Genomic DNA, 10,205 nt, shown 5'->3' with positions numbered 1-10,205 from the left:
CCCCCCCCCAGGGGGAATGACCACGCTGCAGTCCCTTCTCCTCCATTCTCCTCTTGGGATCTTGGGCAAGCACGCACATGCGCCTGACGTGAGTTTAAGCCACAGGGTCCGGGACTCGAACTACGGTCGACTACATGGGAGTCCAGCAACATAGCCATTACGCCAACTGCTGGTCCCACCACTTTACTCTTTCTCTAGCTCTTTCTGACAAGCACATGTGCCTTATAGCAAACTATAAAAATGAAAAAGAAGAAAAAAAATCAAGAACTATTTTTATATGGTACATCTACATTTTAAAATTCTAAAGGCTGTCTTTAAGTTGCTTTTGCATATTTAATAAGGAGAAAATGTTCATGATATAATAAGAATGGTAAGCAGGATAAACATTGTGATCTCAGTTGAAGATAAAATGGAGATTTTATATATATATATATGGAAAAAAACTGGAATGAAATATCCTTGAATTTTAGGAGTGATTTTTAAACAAACAAACAAACAAATGATGCCTAATGGGATTTCTTAGGAAAGTTACCTTGTGATTCTAAATTTTTCTCATGTCTTTTTTTGTTTGTTTTAGTTTTACTTTTGGTTTTTGCCGTATGGCATGTATGCTTGCTGGAGAGAGACAGAGGAAAAATGAGAAACCACCTCCCCACAGGGCATGACCGTGTGGCTGTCCCTTCTCTTCTCTTCTCCTCTTGGGATTCCTCTTGGGATCTTGGGTGTGCACACATACCTGCCCAGTGTGATTTTTACACTGCTGGGTCTGGGACTTGAACCATGCATCTTAACTACCATGACACTTGCTGACTCCACTCACGAGATTTTTTTCAAAATGAGATTTACTATCTTCTGTATTGAAGATCTGGCTGCCCAAAGGTACTTGGGAATCTTGTTTTAGACTCCTAGAGAGGAATGAGCTTGATTTCCTTTCCTATCAAGGTTTAGTGTGGCTTTAGTATCATCATGATCTTTGTAAAGTGTAGGTTTAAAATAACTTGGAATCACAGAGTTGTTCCCCCATTGAACTTTCATTATGAAAATATTCAGACATAAGGAAAAGTTGAAAGAACTTTACAGTGAGCACTTCCACTTCCTAGATTTTGCTACACGTTGGGTATCCCTTATCCATAATTGTTTTTTTGTTTTTGTTTTTGTTTTTTGAGAGGTTTTTCGCTATAGGGCATGTGCGCTCGCCAGACAGACAGAGAGAGACAGAAAGCGAGAAATCACCCTCCAGGGGGGATGGCCATGCCACAATCCCTTCTCCTCCATTCTCTCGGGATCTTGGGCACACACGCACACAAGCCCCGTGTGAGTTTTAAGCCACCAGGTCTGGGATGCAAACCGCGGTCGACTACGTGGGAGTCCAGTGACATAGCCATTACGCTAACTGCTGGTCCCTCCAAAAATGTTTTGACCAGAAGCGTTTTAAAAAATTCCAGATGTTTTTTTGTTGTTGTTGTTTATTTTGGATTTGCATATATATTTGTGTGTACATGCATACATGCATGTATATGTATGTATATATAGAGAGACATATATTGCATATGTCTGTGTGTGAAAATATATATATACACAAACACGTATATATAAAGTATCTTGGGAATGAGATTTGAGTCTAAACATGAAATTCATTTATGTCTCATATATACTTTATATAGGTAGCCCGAAGATAATATAATACGATATTTTTGTATTGCAATGTTTTGACTGTGATCTGTCAGTTGAGGGGCCAGCATGGAATTTTCAACTTACAGTATCATGTCCGCGCTCAGAGGTTTTGGATTTTGTAGCATTTCAGATTTCACATTTTCTGATTAGGGATGCTCAACCTGTATTAACATTTTACATGCACTTCTAGGTAAGTTGTAGACATCAGCTAAGTTTTCCAGAATCGTGAAGGCTTAAGAGTGAGTTTTAAGCTTTTTTTAAAAAAAAGATTCAAAACTGAAATCTTACATTGGTACCACACAGAGAGCTATCGCGGGTGCCTAGCTGGTGGAAGGCGGAAAGGAGGTCCAGAGTCCTCCCTCCGCCTTTTCCCCACCTCCCCGCTTTGTTAAGGTGTCTTCCACACAGCTTGAACATGTGCACTGTGACCCACCCCCTTCTGCCGCCTCAAGGAACCTGGATTCAGGGGTGTGAAGTAACTTGCTCCAGTTGGAGAGCAAGTTAGTGCTGAACTAGGGACTGGATCTGAGTCTCCTGATTTTGATTGCTGTGAATTTCTGACACGGGATAAGAGCCCTAACCTGAGAGGATGAGTTGGATGATATGGATAATCATATTATGACTTAATGTTTTAGTGAAGAATCATAATTTGAAGTAATTTGGAAATGTTACACTATGTGTAAATGTGTATATTATAAAAGCTCCATCTGCTCTTGTAAGTTTCTTGGTTTAATTTTAAAATTATTTTGAAATAAAATGAGTAGGTTTAAAAACCCACAGTTAATTGCCTGTAATTACAGTATTACATTAAGTAAAATTTACTTCTGCAGCCTGGAAATGCATTAAAAATCAGAGTGTTTTCATTCTCTTTGTAATTGTTATTTCTGATTATGTAGAATATAATAATTAGCACATGGTATCATCAGCTATGAAAAAAAAAACTCTTTTTTTTTATCTCTTAAAAATCCAGTGAAAAAGAGGAGAAACTGGCACAGGCACGACTACACAGAAATCGATGATGGTTCCAAACCAGTACAAGCTGGAACTAGGACTTTTGTTAAGGAATTACGTTCTCGAGTCTTCCCAAGGTATGAAGCTTATTCTAATCAAAGAAAATTTTAAGAACTTGGTCCGACATTATTTAAAGCTATGCATTATACATTTGTAAGTAACTCTGTTACAGGCATCATGCCGTAGAAATGTCGTATATGTGTGCGTCCTGGGTCACCAGTAGAGTGCTTGGCTGTGGTCCCCAGCCCACACAGTTTGACAAGCAGGAATCCGAGGTGTTTGTACTCAGTGCTTAGTTCTTATGATATGCTTCTGCTTCTCCTCTGTTTCTTCTGCCTCCCTCGGTTTTCCTGTTTCCTGACTCTGATTTTTTTTCCTCATGTTTTCCTATCTGTTTCTACCCTAGGTCTACCATACTCACACACAGCCGCTGCCAGGCCTGTGGCAGCAGCGAGATTGCGCTTTTTGATTTTGAAAAAAATAGTGGAACGTATTTGAGTTGTCTGTATTGCAAAGAGAGTCAAAAGCATAATAAAGCATTTAATCATGCTAATTTAGATCATTTCCTACTCACTGCCTGACACCTATTTAAACTGATAACACTTAATAGGCTTTTTACTCAAGGTCATACCCAGGCTTGTTAAAGGGGAAGCACAATTTAAATTTGAATCACAGTATCACATGCGGGCTATTACAGAATTACTTCAGGTCCTGAAATGATAAAACCCTGCTGTCCTCAGTCTTCAGGATGGCTGTCTACCCCTTTACCCCAGAAACAATGATAAGCGTCTATTGTTAGCTCCCTCAGTTGGCCGAGAGACAGAAGGAAAACATATGTGTTTTCTCATAATTTTTGTGGTGCTAAATGCCCTGTTTTCAGATATTCTTCTTTACCAGTTTCAAATCATAGGAGAAATGTTTGCTTGTGGGTTTTCTTTTTATTGGATAACGCTTGATTTGTTCGGTGTCTATGCCTAGAGTTTTCAGTCTAGGTCTATTGGTGGACCTCAGAGAAGTTTTTGAACTTCCTAAAACTATATGTACAATTTAGTGTTAGGGTGTGAGCATGCATTTTTCGGAGAGAGGAGCCATAGCTTTCATTTTCCCAATAGGCTTGTGGCTCAAAAGACAGCATTAAAAGCCCTGACCTAGGGCCGGCAGTAGCATGGTGGTGAAGGCGGCTAGATCCCCCATGGCCGGCTGTATGATCTGAATTCTGGAACTGCAGACTAGAAAAACACACTGGACACATGTGAGTGTGTGCCCAGAATCCCGAAAGGAGATTCTGTCTCTTCCCAGCAAGCACTGACAAAACATCAGCTTAGGAATCATATGTGCTTTGTTTTGTTTGTTTTGTCACAGTGAGCACGATGAGAACAGGTCATAAAGTGATCACAAACACCTGAACTATGATTACCATTAATTAAGGATCTCTATTTGTTTAAAGATTAACTTAATTTTATTTATTTTTATTAAGTTTTAATTTGATATAGGGCTTGCATGGTCACAAGAGAGAGAGAGAGACAGAGGCAGAAAGAAAGTGAGAAAGGAAGCTGCCAGGTCTGGAACTCACACCTTGGTTGGCCATGTGGGAGTCCTAAATTTCACAAACTTTTATATCCCTTAAAACCATTGTGGAGTAACGGTAATCCCCAATTTATACATACTTGATATGATCAACACCGCAGTGTATAAAATAAAGTGAATGGGTTATCTTCCCCCTCTACTGTTTTAAAACTTCATATAAGTATTAAGACCTTTTTCTGCATAAACACTAACATTGAAAGCATATATATATATGTGTGTGTGTGTGTGTGTGTGTGTATATACACATGCGTACATATACACACACATATAAATGTATGGATGTATTCATATAATTAAAAAAATAAAATGGGTTGGGACCAGCAGTTAGCATAATGGCTATGTCACTGGACTCCCATGTGGTCGACCATGGTTCAAGTCCCAGACCTGGTGGCTTAAACTCACACCAGGCACATGTGTGTGCGCACCCAAGATCCTGAGAGGAGAATGGAGGAGAAGGGATTGTGGTGTGTGCATGTCTCCTTGGGGCTGATTTCTCACTTTCTGTCTCTCTTTTTCTTTCTGGTGAGCACACGCACCTTATAGCAAAAGCCTCTCTAATAAATAAATAAATAAAATGAGTTTATATTATGCATAGTTTTGGGACTTGTCTTTCTTACTGCATTATATTTCATAGATATCCTTCTCTATGTATGCATAGGTTTACCTCACTCCCTGAGTACTGTGTAGTATGCAAGACTGTATATATCAGTATTTGCTTAACCATTTATATGTGATGTATGTTAGTTTGTTTTCAATTTTTTTCTCTTTAAAATTTTGTGTCTCTATTTTCAGCATTTATACCTATATATTTTTGATCAACAGACTATGCAAAATATCAAACATATGAGATCAATATATATCAGCAATACAAATTTTTTTCCAAAATTGGGGTGTAATCCTCAGAGGTTGGGAGAAGTAGGGACAATTGTGACTATTCTTTGTAAAAGCTAGAATGGGTATAGAGCCCAGCGTAGTAGAAGAGTAAGATGAAGGAGCCCCAAGCTGCCCGCGTACAGGACAGCCTCGACAAGGTCTGACTTCGTTTCTGAGGCCTCAGACCGACCTTGCCTTAACAAGAGGATAGGAGGGTTAGAGCCCTAGAAAACTTGGATGTCCCTTTCTCCTGTCTTTTTCTTGCCCTTTAGGCTGCAGATAACATCAAACAGTTAAGATCTGATTGTATAATACAATGGAAACTATTATGTTTTAACCTTTAAAGCAAGTGTTACCCTTAATTTTGACAGTTCAGCAGCTGCATCTTGTGAGCAGTTGGGAGTTAAGATCTAGAATACCTTATTAAAGTGATCTGGAGTTCTTTGGGTTTATGGTTGGATAGAGGGGAATGACGAGAGACAAATCATGCTTGAGTGCAGTGCCTATGACGCGTTGATCATCAGAGAGGGCAGCTGGAAGTCCAACTCTTTATGCTGGCTTAAAGTGACCACTTACTATTAAAATGTATTAAATACTTGGTATCAGAGATGGTTTAAGTCAGTGGTTATCAGTGGGGCACTGGTCTCAGTGGACCAGGGATGGCAATCCCTCCCCACACAGCATGTAGTGCAGCAGCTAGCTGTCTATGTCCTGCAGACCTTGAAGTGTTTAACTGATGTTGGTGTAGAATTTGTAGTCAGATAAAATCTGATCTGTTTTTACTTTCCCTAACACTAGTTTTTATTCTAATATATACTTGACTTTTTGCTTTTCTAGTTTCTTACAAAGCTTATGTTGAATAGCTTCTAATTTTTTTACTGCTGTGAAATTCAGACATTTATTACAATTAGTTTTAAGCATCTTATTAATTTATTACACCTTCTAGCCAGAACAATTACGTATTGAAATGTGTATTTTATCATAAAGTAGTTTGTTTCTGTCTCGTGCTCTTTTCCCCCTATTTTTATGATAGAAAGCCCATATATGTGCAGGGGAGACAGAGGGGCTGGGTGGAAAGCAAGCACCCTCGAGAGGGTCTCCTCACACCATGATCTCCTGCCAGCCCTCCAGCTCCTCAGGATCCTGGGTGCCAGCCTGCCTAGCACGTTTTTCAGACTACCTAGGATCTGAATTGTGGTCGTCATGTGGCAGCCCTGGGGCTAGGGTTACCACTGCCCCACATTGGCTGGGCCCATTTTTTCTTTTTATACATAGAGCATTTTATATATTTTTTCTAATTATTTGTATTGAATTGAGTAGATTATATTATCTATGATTTTTACTTTAGGATGGGAGAAGGGGCTTTAAACATTTGTTATTAAAAGGAATTAAACCAGGCACAGTAGCACACACCTGTAGTCCTGGTTACTTGGGAAGCTGAGGCAGAGGATCATGAGTTCAAGGCCAACTTGGGCAACATGGTGAGACCCTGTTGCTAAAAAAAGGAGCACTAGAAATAGGTTGAGAACCACTGATCTATGGTATATGAACTAACCCATTATCACAGTTATTTTTTTAAACAACTTACAAACAAAGCGACCTTTTACTGTGTTTGTCCTTAGTGCCGATGAAGTCATTGTGAAGATGCATGGCAGCCAGCTGACACAGAGATACCTGGAGAAACACGGATTCGATGTCCCCATTATGGTTCCCAGATTAGATGACCTCGGACTCAGGCTCCCTCCACCCACCTTTTCTGTGACGGATGTGGAACGTTATGTAGGTACGAACTTGATTTCTTTAAGTACCCGGGGAAGCATGGTAAATATACAAATAACAACATCCTAATCACACTAAAAGGTGAATGAAGAAAAGTTAAATTAGTCAGTTTCTTGGATCAGGAAGCTGAAACTCAGTATCGCGTATGTTAAAGACCATTGTTTTCTCAGCAGACCTTCAGCTATCAGGAAAACAGGATGAACCTTTTACCTGTTATTTACTCAGCCTCATCCTGCTGCTTTCTTTGATACCATGGACTTTTCTGGTACTCAGGTGGGGAAAGCCATTACAAAAGGCAGCGACAGAAACTGAGACGACATGGGGAAACTGGGCTGAGTCTAGGCCTCTGTAGAATACAGTTCCAAAATTCCTGGAGTCCAGACAGCAACTGCATAATCAGTCCTCTGCAACCTGCTTCGTGACCTACTGCTGCTCAGGGGAAGGGCTGTAACATTAGGTCATTTTCAGACCCTTTTTTCTATTAACAACTTGGTGAATATTGCCATGAAGCCACTTGTACTTGATTTGTAACTTTGAGGCCCAGAAAGGCGGAAGAAGCAAGGGGGAAACCCGCTACCGTTGCCATATTGTTGACACTTTCAGTCATTCACTTACTCTCATTATAGTATTTATAGATAAAGCTGACTAGATACACAAGTCATTGCGGAACAACAGTAAATAGAGATTATTTGGGGATCAGGTCCCATATCTACCGTTATCTTCTCGACATGGAATAACTAATAGTCTACACCTTCATTGATAATGGTTTTACTGAGGAAATTTAATGAAATATCATGACTTCATATTTAGCTGAATTAGAATTTTCGGTAACTTAGGGGATGAGGCTGAGGTTGAACCTAAACCCTTTTGCACAGATAGCCCTATATGAAAAATGACTAGTGTAATAGAGGTGGAGGAGAATGTTCTAAGTGCTTGATAGCTGACCTTTTAGTGCTGCAGAGCACCTCAGTTAAATTCTAGTAACAGAATCGTGTTACCGCCTGAAGACAGAATAAAGACGTCTAAGAGGCAGTGCTCTCTTATGAAGTTACATTAAAGTAAGAAAATAGCACTTGTTTTAGTTTAAGGTTGGGTAAGTATTGCCCTCTTTGGAGTCCCACCTTACCCTGTGGTCCGTTGTGAAACTCCTCATGCTCCCCTGATGGCAGTGCAGTGGTGTGCTAGCGTCTCCTCCTGGTGTTACAGAAAAACTATAGATCAGTCCCAGTCAGAACTAAGGCATTCACACACAGGCCAAATAGGAACTGGTGTTTACTGCCTGACCACTGACTTTTTTCTTGAGGGGAAAAAAAAGGAGAAGACACTATCAGAAGAAAAGAAATTGTCCTGGTCAACTTACTCACTAACTCTGTTTTTCAAAATGATGGACTCTTAGGTTGTTTTATGAAAGTAAAAGGGTGAAGAAAGAGTCCTCATTTTATGCACAAGGAAACTGGAAGCCTGAAAGAGTCATACAATTTCTGCATATCAGTAAAGTGTATTTTTTGTTATGAGCGGTGTGTAAAAAATATTAGTAAATAGAAAGCTCAGTAAACCGTGTCAATTTTCATACTCAGTGTTAGTTATGTAGCTCTATCATTTTGCTTTACTCTTTCCTTCAAAAACTGTCCTTTTTTTCTAAAAGGCCCGGATGTACTGAGGAGTATAGGAAGAGCCTTTGTCTAGGCTATGCAGTTCTACAGTTGGCTTCATTATCATATTGAATCAATATGGTCTTTAAAATATTCTTGTTTAGGCATCTATTGATGGAACTCTTAAGCCCAATAATAAGACTATACTTTTTCTCTGCAGGTGGTGACAAAGTGATAGATGTCATTGATGTGGCAAGGCAGGCAGACAGCAAAATGACACTTCACAATTATGTTAAATACTTCATGAATCCTAACAGACCAAAAGTGTTAAATGTGATCAGCCTTGAATTTTCAGATACAAAGTGAGTAGTTCTGGACATTTCGGTTTAGCATTTTGAGTGTTAGCTAAATATAGTGTAATGATAAATTTATTGTAGTAAGGAACATAATTTTAGCTTCTAAAATTGTCCAGTGGTAGCAATGATGTACGTTTTGCTTTGGCACACTCAACGTGTGTTTAGAAGTAAGATGTAAAACGTGTTCTAAACTGTAAGTGTTGCTAGCTTTGAGTTCCAGATTATTACTCAGTTTGGGTTGAGATGGGTGAAGCAGTTTTAACCCGTTTTAATTTGCTTTATGTGTGTGTGTGTGTGTGTGTGCGTGTGTGTGTATGTGTGTGTGTTTATTTTTAAAGGATGTCTGAATTGGTGGAGGTTCCTGATATAGCCAGAAAACTTTCCTGGGTAGAAAATTATTGGCCAGATGATTCAGTCTTTCCCAAGCCATTTGTTCAGAAATACTGTTTAATGGGAGTGCAAGACAGCTATACAGATTTCCACATTGACTTCGGGGGAACTTCAGTCTGGTACCATGTCCTCTGGGTAAGATTGGGGTAACTCGGGGCTGACAGGTGGCATGGTGGCTAAAGGCACTAGACTCCCACATGGCTGACTGTGGTTCAAGTCACGGACGTGGCGGCTTGCTTTCTCACTTTCTCTCTTTCTCTCTGACTCACTCTGGTCAAATTAAAATAAATAAAGAAAGAAAAGAAAAGAAATACTTCTTTAATGGGGACATCAGGTGGCTTGGTGGTTAAGGGTGCTGGACTCCCACATGGCGGACCATGGTTTGAGTCCTGGACCCCAGCTGCTTACTTTCTCATTTTCCCTCTCTCTCTTTCTTTCTCTCTCTGGCCAAGTTAAAACAAATAAATAAAATAAAGTTCAATAAAATAATTCTTGAAAAAAAAAGATTAGGGTAATTCTTTGTTCTCTTATTGGCAAAAACATATAACCATATTTTTCCAGTGGTACATTTATTTGCTGTAAATGACAGTGATTTCATTGAGGTGGCAAGACAGGCAGGCAGCAAAAGGGGGCAGTTTTTTTACTTTTTAAAATAGAATCTATCACTTGGCTTTTAGATATTATGATTTTTTTTTTAATCCCAAGTAGTGGAAGAGCGATGAGTTCTTTATTTCTCTTTAGATTTCTTTTTGTTATCACCCTGCCTTTTAAGTTGTTTTCTTTTAACCGTTTGTCTGTTTTTGTTCCCTCTTCCTACTAGTCAATCATCCATTAATCTCTGAATCAAGTACCTAAGGAGGAAAATTATACTAATAACTGCTGCTAACCTTAAGGTTGAGTTAGGACAGTTAATTGAATATGCCAGGAATGCACATGAAAGTAC

The 10,205-nt window shown here is 39.3% G+C and overlaps 1 protein-coding gene across 2 annotated transcripts in view; it reads left to right on the top strand.

The window, feature by feature from the left end:
- KDM7A (lysine demethylase 7A) overlaps positions 1-10,205 on the top strand; it is a gene marked incomplete at its 5' end in the record, with an annotated part of 54,475 nt that overhangs the window by 4,266 nt on the left and 40,004 nt on the right. For both annotated transcript variants that reach the window (XM_014586490.2, XM_006145042.3), the window contains 4 exon segments: positions 2,645-2,762; positions 6,768-6,928; positions 8,737-8,878; positions 9,211-9,397. In XM_014586490.2, coding sequence (XP_014441976.1) covers positions 2,645-2,762; positions 6,768-6,928; positions 8,737-8,878; positions 9,211-9,397 — 608 coding nt within the window.

This window comes from Tupaia chinensis, unplaced genomic scaffold (assembly GCF_000334495.1).
Source record: "Tupaia chinensis unplaced genomic scaffold, TupChi_1.0 Scaffold000140_1, whole genome shotgun sequence".
Lineage (NCBI taxonomy): Eukaryota > Metazoa > Chordata > Mammalia > Scandentia > Tupaiidae > Tupaia > Tupaia belangeri.
The sequence above is the reverse complement of the archived record's forward strand: the minus strand, read 5'-3'. Positions and strand labels throughout refer to the sequence as shown.